General features: G+C 43.8%; 1 protein-coding gene across 5 annotated transcripts in view; it reads right to left on the reverse strand.

Annotated features, from left to right (window-relative positions):
* The window catches only part of DISC1 (DISC1 scaffold protein), a 188,418-nt gene extending 178,573 nt beyond the window's left edge, over positions 1 to 9,845 (reverse strand). For 2 of the 5 annotated variants that reach the window (XR_005256514.1, XM_038133649.1), the window contains exon 1: positions 9,278 to 9,843. Coding sequence is in view for 2 of the 5 variants with exons in the window: in XM_038133649.1 (XP_037989577.1) it covers positions 9,278 to 9,347 (70 nt within the window). In the remaining 3 variants the exon portion in view is untranslated. Of the gene's footprint in view, positions 1 to 9,277 lie in introns of all 5 variants that reach the window. The other 3 variants (XR_005256513.1, XM_038133648.1, XM_038133650.1) reach the window with 3 other exon arrangements.
* Positions 9,846 to 12,606: the final 2,761 nt, after the last annotated feature.

The following is a 12,606-nucleotide window of genomic DNA, read 5'->3' on the forward strand; positions in this document are numbered from 1 at the left end:
ACTCCTGACAAGTATTATTATTAAGAAGTAGCAGCAGAACTGCTGCAGCTTCCTTTCAAGGAAAGTAACGCAATTTCAGAGACATTTGATCTCATGAGTTCTGAGGCACAGCAGTAATCTGATGCGTTTGCTTTGTGGTTGAAGCAGACCATGTAAGAAACTACACAACTTATCCCAGCCACAAAGCATGCCCAAGACAGAACAAAGGACTAAGACAGGACTCCGGAAAGACAGCTAAGTATTTTCACTATCAGAATCCACCTAAAGCTTTGTCCCTTTAGAACTCCTATCTTCATGGAAAAGGTTGGAGATTTAAAAGCAGCACTCAGATAGAATTTTATCTTTATATTATCTAAGCTATCAAACCTTAGAGTTGCAGGTCCCCTTGAGGCAGATCCTGCAATAATGCTATTCTGTCTGGTAATTTTTATTGGAAACCTCAGGTTTAACTTACATTTTTTCACCACAAACATGAAGCAAATACAAACATCATATTTAGAGGACTCTGCCTATAACAACTTGCACCTGTCTACATTTTTGTACTCCAAATGTAAACAAGTCTGAGATCTGAGACTGGAAAATAGATTTATAAAATATCTGTGTCAAGTAAATCGACTAAGATAGTCTATAGACAGAGATGGTTAATTGACAGGCTCCTTTAACTACTGAGTTGAACAGTGTTACCTTTCTATATTGGAAATCTTTTACATTTCCTCCTGACTAGGCAGAAAGGAAAACTCACAGTATTTTGAGAGTACTTGCTATAGTTGCTCAACCTAGAAAGCATCCTCTCTCCAGCCCTCTGTGAGCAGGAACACCTTGCATGACTAGCTTTACAAAAACAAAGAGGTGACAACAAAACCATGAGAGATACTGAGAAGACTGATATTTTCATTTCTGAGCAATAAAAGTGTCATAGTGCTTCACTGAACAAAAACATATGAAATGTCTTAAATTACCTTACAGTCTGAGTCATAAGCAAGGCCTGTACCAGAGAAAGCCAGGAAGGCAGAACTAAGAACATCTTTAAGGTTAGAATGCCCTCTTTGGGTATAAAGACACATTTGCAGCAAGAGTAAATCTCAATAAGTACAGTGCTGTTTTATGCTGCAGGAAGGAAAGCAAATCAAAGAATGCAAGTGTGCTACTCCAAGACTTCTAAAATGTTAGAGATTACTCTAATTACCCTCTACTAGTAGCAATGCTCTGAAGAGGCCACATAACAATAGTGAGGATGACAGCAGTGCAGAGGGGCAGGACAAGAAAGAGATGGGCATAACTAAAAATAGGAAAGCTTCCAGCTGGATACAAAGAAAAACCTTTTCACCCTGAGGGCAGCCAAGAAGTGAAGCAGGCTACCCAGAGAGGCTGTAATATCCTTGGAGGCTTTCAAGGCCTAACAAGATAAAAGTTCTGAGCAAGCAGACACAACCCCAGAGTCAGTCCTGCTGTTTCAGCAGAGAAGTGGACCAGAGATCATCTGAGGCTCCCTCGAACCCAAACTATCCTAACATACTTCTAAGATTTAAATGCATGTCTCAGGATTTCACTAGTTAACTATACCCACAACAAAAGTTCAATAGTTTCATCTGTGGAGATGCATCGAACCCTGCAAGAAAGCAAATTCTTTGATTTATAACACCACAAAAGAGTCATGAGAAGTTAGCAAACAATAGTTCCATCATATCCTGGAAGCTAAAAACAGCTCACTTTCTCTAAATAAAATTCAGAATAAAGTTCAATACTAGAAATAAATAAGTTCTCAAACAGCATTTAAGCATCCATCACTCACACAGAGAGAGAAATCACAAGCTTCAGTGATGGTCAGGGCCTTAAGCAAGACAGATACAGTAAAGCATAACAACACAGGAACTCTAATTGTTCCACAGCAGCAGGCCTTTAGCAGTTAGCTGGCGATTAAACGATGCTCATGAGCATCACTTAAATGTCACTTTGATCTATTGCAGTTATTTCACAAAATCTTTATTACTGAGGCTTTTTATTGGCTGTACAAACATTGGCAAGCATTTCTCTTTGCTGTATTAAAAATTATTTTGATACTAATTCATAGGCTGCTTGCCAACTGGAAGACAAGATGGAGCCATCTGTGAGACTACAACTCTCTGAAGACACTTGCCTTTCAAAAACATAATCCCTTAAATGGTGCCAAGGGCATTACACACAAAAAAACTAACATCACGTCTGAACAGCTGCAGCAAAACCTGCCTGTCTCACAAATTTCCCAGCAAAGGAAGGGGGAAGACCACTTCTGCCCAGGGAATACTGCCTCTACCCTATCCAGTCCGTGAAGTCTGATTATGACGTGAGCATGTTAAAAGTCACGCTTGAATACTCTGCCACACAGCTGTATCAGGCAGCCAAAACTGTGCCAGAGATCTGTACATTATCTATAACTGAATTAAGTAGCAAACACAGCTATTTCTAGATCTTCTCTTTCTTGGTTTGGTACAAATTTGAGGGGGTTGGTCTCTTTCTTCTTCCACTTTTTAGCAATGTTGGTGCTCAAAATATGTACACAGGCTGCTACTCAGAATTCCTTATATCCTCGGCATTGTCTTCACCTGGTCTGCTTGATTTTGATTATTATTACTCCTGGTATTATTCCCTATTTGCCCCCTGCCTTGTAATCCTCCTTTTAAAAACTACTCTTGTATTTTATATTCTGATTTCCAAGCCATTAGAATCACTTTTAGCCAACTAACACATAGAACAATTACTCCTTAGAGACCTGCAGGAAAGACAGCAACCCCATGTACTTCTCATGGCTTGCACTGAAGAGTCACACTGGCATCTCAGCATCAAAACCACAGCCAATCTAAACTTGCAAGGGTCACACTTAATGCCCAGGCTTCCAACTTCCAACTGTGCTATGCCTAGCCAAAGCACACAAAGTTTCACTAGGGCATGGCAGCACGCAAAGCAGTAACACAAGAAGCACATGTGCATCCAGATCCAAGAGAAAAGTCTGGACTGTCACATCAAGAAATTCAGTGCCAGGCCAAATTCACCAGAAACACAGCAAAACAGTTGATACACACCATGTTCACTACTCATAACAAAGATAAATTATTTTAAAATAATATGAAATTAACTCAGAAAGTGAATGACATGAATGTAGACTGCCTACTTAACCCAAAGATGGAAAACCTTACTAACCTCACTCTAGAAGGTAAACACGAGGCCATGAAGTACAACAGGGCAAGGCAGTCAGTTTCACAAAGGGCAGTCAGAAGTCTTATGGATTATTCTTCCCAAAACAGCAATGCTGGTTTTTACCTGCCAGTCCTACCTCACAAAGGAAAAGACAGTAACAAACCTACTCCTGAAAATCTACGTCATAGCTATACTCAAGGCAGGCAGAAAGCATCTCCTTGGCTAACATGAAATAGATCCTAACTTGACCCTGGAACAGATGATCCCATGGAAAATTCTGTCACTGGCAAAAGCTGGCACCATAGTAGGAAAGTTCTCAATTAGCTAAAAGAACAAGTACCCTACTGCTAGTGCTCACTGCATACAAAAAAAAAAAAAAAAAAAAAAAAGGAAGTTGAAGCTGATCTTTTCTTAGCTTACAGCAACTCAAGATCCCCTGGCAAAACCAGATTTTCCCCATCTTCATTCCCTCAGGAAGCAGACATCCAGGTCTGACAGTTTGCTCAGAGGAAACCATTAACTGGAGCAGCTCCTCTCTCACAGCCAAGTCTGTACAAGTCCCCAGCAGGCCACAAGTGTGGGAACACCACAGCAGCTCTCTCACCATTACCATGTTCAGGCTCTCCAGGGGAAAGGGAAACACAATACCTGTCGATTATTAACTACTTTGGGAGCAAAACCACACAGAGGATCAGCTGCTCTGGTTCTGCACCCCAGGCAACAGTAATCAGATCCTTCTTACACAATTTCAGTGAGGGTCTCCTCAAGATTTTCACAGCTCTGAGCAAATTAAAATGTCCCACTCTCCTAAACAAGGATTCTGGCAGAACAGGAGCAAAGTTTCAGCATGGTGCCCTGCTAAAACAGTGCTGTCCCACTGCAGTGGCAACACAGCCTGGGACCATCCAAGGCATCCAAGAGCACCTCATGCCCCTGAGACCCCACATCACTGCTGAAGCACAGATACCCACATTGCTCCCACCATAGACACAGCAACCAAAAAGATGTTAAGAGCAAGGAAATCTTGCTACAGCAATGTGAAATTGTTGTAAAAATGTAAAAAATATGGGAGCAGAGCTGGGAATGCAACACAGCCACAGCTCAGCCTGAGTTATTAATGCAAATACTGACTGGTTAATGCACTACTCATGAAATGGGAAAAGCCAAGCCCCAGCAAACAGCTGTGCTGCCCATTTCCTTCCATCACCACGACCTCCACGGGCCATTAGCAACAGGAAGCACCTGAAACTTAGACCAGCACCATGAAATTCAATCTCATTCCTGCCTCATTAACCATCTTTGTCCAAAATCCTAACAGAGAATTAAAAGCTCTTGTCCCCAAAGACATACTCTCTAACAACAGGGAGAAATTAAGTTTATATGATCAGCCTAGCTCTTGCAACAAAAAGTCAGATATTTTATGGAGCTGAGGCTACCTCAATTTACCACCCTGAACAGGCTCAGGGATGTTCCTTCCTTTGAACCTTATGGTGTTTGCCTGAAGTACAACATTTATGTGTGGAGGAAGGGGAACAACCAACCACAAGAATTAGACAGCCATAACATAAAAGAGAAGCCTGTGGCTATAAGCATTTGGCCTTGCAAGTAGTCTCCCCCAGCACACTCCAAGTGCCTGCATATCTGCAGTAATGATAACCCGTAAGACTAAGCTGCTATGTCAGTGGGAAGAATGCTTACCACCATAACAGAAACAAAATACTTGAAGTATCCCACTAAAACAGCAAGAAAACAGTTTACTACAATGAAAAAACTATTCCTCCCCTTCCCACGCTCTCTGGAGAGTTGATGGCTTCCCAAAAACAAAAGAAAAAGATGTTAAAAATTGTTTCCTTTATTGCTTAAAGCATATTTTTCAGACCAGCCTCATAATTTTCACCATCATCAGACCAGTGATTTGAAGCCAAGTTGCTGTCAGATAGATGAGCTGAGCTAGGGACTGTGGTGCTCACCCCATTAATCAATAAAGTTGTGAAGCCATTGACAAACTTCATTATCTACAAACACATTCAAAACTATCACTATTATCTGATTCTTATTTTCCATTAGTATTATTATTCACCATTAAGAAAGGTCTTGAAAAGCTACAGCAGTGCCACATGCCCCACCTAACACAGATCTGGAAACTTGCAAAACTATTCAGAAAATGGTATCTAATGGTATCAACTCCCAGTTCCTGGCTCTTCCACAGATACTAACCCTTTCATTTTATTTATTTTTACAATACTCACTATCAACCTCTTGACTTTTCACTCCACAAGTTGCCTCAAAGTCTCCCTACTAAGAGATTTTCCTCTGTAATGGTTTCCTGCCCCACTGACCTCTCAGCCCAGCAAAGGAAAACTTTCAACAAGAGCACATTAAACCCCTCCAAACAATCAACTCTTCAGCCATTGCAGAGAACAGAGAAAGGTCACATATGCCACATCCATTCTGCTCTTAATTTCAAGGAGCCACTTTTCCCACACAGCTCTTTCCCAAGAAGATTTTATAATCTAAGCATGCATACAGTGTGTTCAACAAATTTTTGTTCAGCTGTAGTTCTGACTTGGTTGCTCTTTCATTCAATCCATAAAGTAATGCAGGTAGTGCATACTACTTTAAAGGAGCTAACTAAGCAGTACTAAGAAAACATATTTTCCACTTTCCATCCCTTATTCTGAGTACACAGCTGTTTATGTAGTAAATATTTACTATTCACGGTGAAGTCTAATTTAGTTGTGTTTTTTTTTACACTTGTCAGCGTTACAAATAAACAGAGTGATAGAGGGCAAAAAGAGCAGAGTAACAAGACAATTTACCCTGACACCAGCGTGACACGACTAAGAGCCCTATTTGTAAGGCAGCAAGAGAGGAAGGGAGGAGGTGGTGAGAAAAATCAGAAAGCACCATTGATCACACTCATTAGACAGCTGGGTCCCAATTAGAAATATATCACACAGAGATAATAAGAAGTGTTCTGGAAGGAAGCTTGGCTGTGAGATGAAGGAGGGTCTGAAACACAGCAAGCAGCATTTTACAGTATGTACAAAGGGGAGGCAGAATCCAAATTCTGCAAGTCCCAAAGGAATCACACCGAACAAAGAAACCCTACTTCAGGCAAGCACATGATCTCACCCCTCGGCCTGCAGACTTCAAATTACTCATTAAACCACTTCACATTCTCAGCATCAATAAATAGGGAAGTAACTCCACATCAATAGCTAATTCAATTTCCATACAGAAAACTCATGTTTAGCAAACAAAGTATATCCACAGTGGATCCTAGCTTCCACAGCATCAGTAGCTTGCAGGCTCGATATTTCTCCCTGAAAGCATTTTTCAGGTGAGCTCTTAATGGAATCCACACCTATATGGTAAGGGAGAAGAAAAAAGGAAATTACATGGTGCGTTAAATAGTTAACACTACACAGAATTAAGGAAACACCTTCAAAAAAGGATACTACCATGCTTAAAATAGGAACAGCAGCCTTTGTTCAGTGCCAGAGGGCCAAGTTTTCCTTCGTGTGACTGCTGGTTCACAAAGGGCGCATTCATTCCGAATACATAAGGGTTTTGCAGCAGTTTTCCTTCAAGAATATTGAATAGTATTACAACATATCCCGGGTTCAATCCTAATCTCAGTGACACAGCATGAAAAGGCTGCTTTCTGGAAAGAGACACAGGATGCTAAGGATGAACTTGGAAATCACTATGGCAACTCTGCAGGTCCCTTCCTGTTCACCTTGGAGGTCAATACTCCAAAGGAGGTTTTCCACAGGAATCATTCATATGCAATATGCCCAAAACGAGAAAAGGTCACAGCCTGTCTCTGCTCAATTAGAAAGAGGAGTTCACTCAAAGAAACACAAGGCTAAAATGGGAGAAGAAAAAATCATAACTCCAGAGGAGCGCTCGTGAGGCATCACACACTCGAGTAAATCATACTCGAAAGGTCAGCTGGTTCAGTAGCTGTCAAAGGCCCACGCCACGGCGAGCAAAAAAAGCCTAACCAAGTGTGCCTAATTTGTGAACAAAGTCAGAATTAACCTTTAGGGTTTTCGCTTTTGTCAGTACAAAACATTGCTTGCAGTGCTTTCTGTCCTCCTGTTCATCACAATTAATTTATCCTGATGCTAATAAATCCTCTTTTCTTACATGAACCCACTACAATTCCACCAGAAGCAGCTTAGGCCCAAAGTTTTGACTTCACTTTAATGAAGAGAACAAAGGATGATTTATCTAAATTTAAAGAGGGAGGAAGCCAGTGGCAACACAATACTTGCCTCTGACAATTTTTTTAGAGGGCTGCTGCACTGTAATCTACAATGTCATGTATGAGAACATGCCATTTTTGGTGCCCAGTCTCAAAGAGAGCTTTAAAAAAAAATTGATAACGCTGACAGTTATCACTGGGCAGAAAAAAAGACAAATGGATATGGTCCTAATCTCAAGTATACAAAACACTGCACATAAACATTTAGTGATTCTTGGACATTTCCTTCAACTTCCCATGATCCCAATATTTTAAGTAACCACAAATCTCTAAACTCAGCCTTTTTTTTTTTTTCGTTTAAATCAAATATTTATTTTAAACACCCTTACTTTGCAGTTTCATAAGGGCCTAGAAGTCCTATGAATAGGGCTTCTACTGGAAAACCATTGTCAATGCCTTCCCAGAATGAACCACAACAATTTCAACTTCAGCAATGAGATGGGGAACATACATCATTAAAGGGACTTCAGTATTTAAACACTAAGAAAAGTTTTAATAAGTAGAACTTTTCTCATTTGCAGGAGTTACTGTAAGGCCAACAGCAAATTAGCAAGTAAATGCACCAATAGGAAAGGACAAAACAAGAGATAATGCATCCCAGGGGTCTTCATCCATTTCTTAGAAAACCTTCATTACTTCTAATTAGCAGCAGCACTTGCTGCTCTACCTTCTGCAGCATATTTTGTGAAAGCCTTTATTATAAAAGCAGAACTTCACTGCAGAACTCTTAAAATGCTAGCATAATTAATTCAAAAGCATAGCAAGAAGTTACTCAAGCACGTGTACACAAAGATTAATGTGGATTACCAAAACAGGAATGAGCAGTTTTCTATTAAACCGTTGGCAAGGATGACTGAAGTGTTTGCAGAAAGTCTTGGTGGACTCATGGAGCTGGGAGAACCACGTATCCCAAACAACCCAAAAGAGAGCAGACACACCTAGTGAGAAATACACCTTTCTTTCCCAGTTGTCCTGGGAAAGGTGAACTGTTTTTTTTCCAGAATTTCCCCACGGCTCCAGCCTTTTTCCAGCACCACTGACAATAAGGAGGGCAGCCCTAGCTCGGACCAGCTGATTGCTGCTGCTCTGAGAGAAAAGGAGAGCAGTTCATCCACATTAGAGGTCATGTTCTCGTAAGATTCATTTATTTATAAAAGTATATACACAAAGAGTGTCAGCTGAGAAGGCAGTTTTCTTTTTCTTCCTTAAGCCAGGATGGGAGAGATAACGTAGGTGACTTTTCTAAGAGCACCATTACTTCCCTCTTTGCAGTTGGTTATTTAGAAAAATAAACAAATAAACCATACCAAATAAACCATTAATGTCTTCTATAACTGCACCCACACGGGCTGAAGTGAAATCTAAGCATCTTGTTTTTTGAGTTAAAAAATGATGGCTACGTTATCTCAAAGTCACAAGACCCTTTCCTAGACTGCGTTAAATGCGAAATAAACAACCACCAGGGGCTTAAAAAAATTAAAAATAAAAATAATAAACCCTACAAAAATCCTAAAACTTTTGGACTGTGAAATGAAGGATCCGGGTGGGATTTTTCTTCTCTGAAAAAAAAAAAAATAAATAAAAGGAAAAAAAAAAAAAAAAAACACTACATGCTCCCCAGACTCAAAGCGACTCCCAAGAGCTGCCGCTGCTCCCAGCCCGAGGGCAGCATCCAGCCGAGCCGCCCGGCCGCTCCAGCGGAGAGCAGCGCAGCCGGCCCCAGCCCCGCCGGGGGCGTCCCACGCCCCCTGCGCGTTCAGGGGCTCCCGCGGAGCTCTCCGGCCGGGCACCCCCCCCGCCTCCTCCCCGCGGTGCCCCGGCCCCGCTCACCTGGGCCCGCCGCGTCCCCGCCGCGGCGCCGCCTGTCGGTACCGCCCGGCCGGGGCTGCGGCCGCCACATGCCGCCCGACCCCGGCCCGCAGCCGGCGGAAAGCGGCCCCGGCCCGGCCACTCCCCGCCGGGGGCGGGCTCGAGGCAGCTCCACCGCCCCGGGGAAGGAGAGGGCGGCGGGCGGGACCGGCTCCGGCTCGGCTGCGGAGGGTGGTGCGGTGCCGGCGGGGCTGGGCGCACGCACAGCCCCAGGGAAGCCGGGTCCTCCGGGCTCCCGCCCGCGCAGCTGTCCCAGGCTGTGCGGGCTCTGTTCCCGCAGGTCTGCAGCGTCAAGTTGGGCGGGAGAGGAAACAGGGAATCACAGAATCGGAAGGGACCGCAGCGGTCCGAGCTCTCTGCTCAAGCAGGATCGTCTTAGAGCACACGGCACAGAATTGGGTCCAGATGGTTCTCGAGTATCTCCAGTGAGGGAGACTCCACAACGTCTTCGCACAATCTGTTCCCATGCCCACAGTGTGAAGTTCTTTCTCATATTCCGGTGGAATTTCCTGTGCATTGGTTTCTGCTCATTGCCTCTTGTCCTATTGCTCGGCACCACCGAGAAGAGCCTGGCTCTGTCCTCTTGACACCCTCCCTTCAGATACTTAAAAACATGGATAATGTTCCCTCTCAGTCTCTCTTGAGGCTGAACAGATCCAGCTCCCTCAGCCTCTCCTCAATGGGGAGATGCTCCAGTCCCTTAATCATCTCTATATCCCTCCACTGGACCCGCTCCAGGAGCTCCAGGTTTCTCTTGTCCCGAGGAGCCCAGAACTGGACACAGCACTCCAGATGTGCCTCACCAGGGCTCCTTGGAGGGCAGGATACCCTCCCTTGACCTGCTGGCAATGTTTTTCCTAATGCATCCAGGATTCCATCAGTCTTCTTGTCCACGTGGGTGTGGGCATGGCTCAAGGACAGCTTGTTGTCCACCAGGACCTTCAGGTCCTTCTCCACAGAGTTGCTTTCCACCAGCTCAGCTCCTAACCCATACCTTGGGTTGTTCACCCTGGTGAAGGACACAACCTATGCTACACATACAGATATACGGCCTCCATCTCACAGGTCCTAGCATAACAACAAATATATTTACCAAACATACTCTTGGAAAACAATTTATTTTCAGGTTTAGCCATACGGGGCATTGCTTGGTCTCAGAGCCATCATGTGACTGTTTGTGAGTCCCACTCTGGCACTGTTTTGCATGTCAGATACTGAATTTAGCAAGACGCGTGGTGGGAATAGAGTATAAAAAATGTGCAAAAAGCAGCTTTACCCCCAAAGAGTTGCAGCCAGGCCCATTATCCAAGATCAGAAACAGGCTTGACTCACGGGTGTAACCAATAAGGAAGACCAGTCCTATAAGACAGGGTGAACTGGGACCTAGAGTCAGTTGCTGTCTGGGCTTTGAAGTAGAAGGAGCAGTGTTGAGAACTACCCATGAGAAATCACCAAGAAGGTATGGGACTCTTGCAATAAGATAACAACACTTTTGCATTGAGAACACAACAGACATGTGTATAGCTATTATGGTATTCATTGGCTTCAAGTAGCCATAAACAACTTGGATGCAGGACTTAAAGGGATAATTAGAAAGTTTGCAGATGATACAAAATTGGGAGGAGCTGTCAACTCCCTGGAAGGCCGGGAAGCCCTGCAGAGAGACCTTGACAAATCAGAGGGCTGGGCAATCACCAACCATATGAAGTTCAACCAGGGAAAGTGCTGGACTCTGCACCTGGGATGGAGCAACCCTGGATGTATGGACAGACTGAGGAATGAGATGCTGGAAAGCAGTGCCAGGGAAAGGGACCTGGGGGTCCTGGTTGATTGCAAGGTGAACATGAGCCAGCTGTGTCCTGGCAGCCAGGAGGGCCAACTCTGTCCTGGGGGTATCAGGCACAGCATCACCAGCTGGCCAAGGGAGGGGATTGTCCTGCTCTGCTCTGCACTGGGGCAGCCTCACCTCAAGTCTTGTGTGAGTGCTGGGCACTACAATAGAAGAATGATACAAAGCGCTTAGAGAGTGTCCAGAGGCGGCAGTGAAGATGATGAAGGTCCTTGATGGGAAGGTGTATGAGGAGTGGCTGAGGACACTTTGTTCAGCCTGGAGAAGAGGAGACTGAGGGGAGACCTCGCTGCAGTTACAGCTTCCTTGTGAGGGGAAGAGGAGGGGCAGGCACTGATCTCTGACAGGACCTGATCAATGACAGGACCTGAGGGAATGGCATGAAGTTGTGTCAGGGGAGGTTTAGGCTAAATATTAGGAATAGATTCTTCACTGAGAGGGCACTGGAACAGGCTCACCAGGAAAGTGGTCACAGCACCAGCCTGACAGAGTTCAAGATGCGTTTGGATAACACTCTGAGGCACATGGTGTGATTCTCAGGACTGTCCTGTGCAGGGCCAGGAGCTGGACTTGATGATCCTTGTGGCTCCCTTCCAACTCAGAATATTCTGTGATACTGTGAATTTTATGTATGTATTTTCATTGCTTTTGTATGGCTCTGGATATCTTTATGTCACAGAGCTTTTTCATTTTGTTGAAAGGTGCTATCATTTATATATATGTATGAGGTTTTGTTGGTATAGAGGCAATTTTCTTCATAGTAGCTTATTTAGGACTCTGGTTTGGGTTTGTGACCAGAAGCAGGGATGTTTTAGCTGGGCAGTGCTTACACTGCTTCTTAAACTGCCCTGCCAGTGAGCAGGCTGGGGTGTACAAGAAGCTGGGAAGGGACACAGCTGGGACAGCCTGACCTAAACAACCCAAGGGATATTCCAAACCATGTGTCCACGTGATGTCATGCCCAACAGAAAAGGTTGGGGGAAGGACGAGGAAGAGAGGACGTTCAAATTTATGGCATTTTTCTTTCAAATTCACTGTTATGCGTGATGGAGCCTTGCTTTCCTGGGGATGACTGAATGCCTGCCTGCCCATGGGAAGTGGTGAAAGAGTTTCTTGTTATATATCATTGGAACAACATGAATTTCTGCTAAAATCCCCTTCCTGTTTTGTAATTTAGGTAATTTTAGTCCTCCACCATTTCCAGAGTATCTTCTCCTCCCTAGTTAACACATACATAATTTTTGCTATCCCTAGTATTTCCCTAGTGACAGTTTTATTTCTATTGTTATTCATAATTATGAGCTTTATATAAGCTTATGAGTGCTCACTAACTACAGCTTTTATTAATTTTGCTAAAGTTAAACCTCCTTCACTCATAGATCATCATATCCACTATATTAATCATGTACATGAAATCAGTGTTTTCCAGATGACCTCCATC

The sequence above is a fragment of the Motacilla alba genome, chromosome 3 (assembly GCF_015832195.1).
Source record: "Motacilla alba alba isolate MOTALB_02 chromosome 3, Motacilla_alba_V1.0_pri, whole genome shotgun sequence".
Taxonomy (NCBI): Eukaryota; Metazoa; Chordata; class Aves; order Passeriformes; family Motacillidae; genus Motacilla; species Motacilla alba.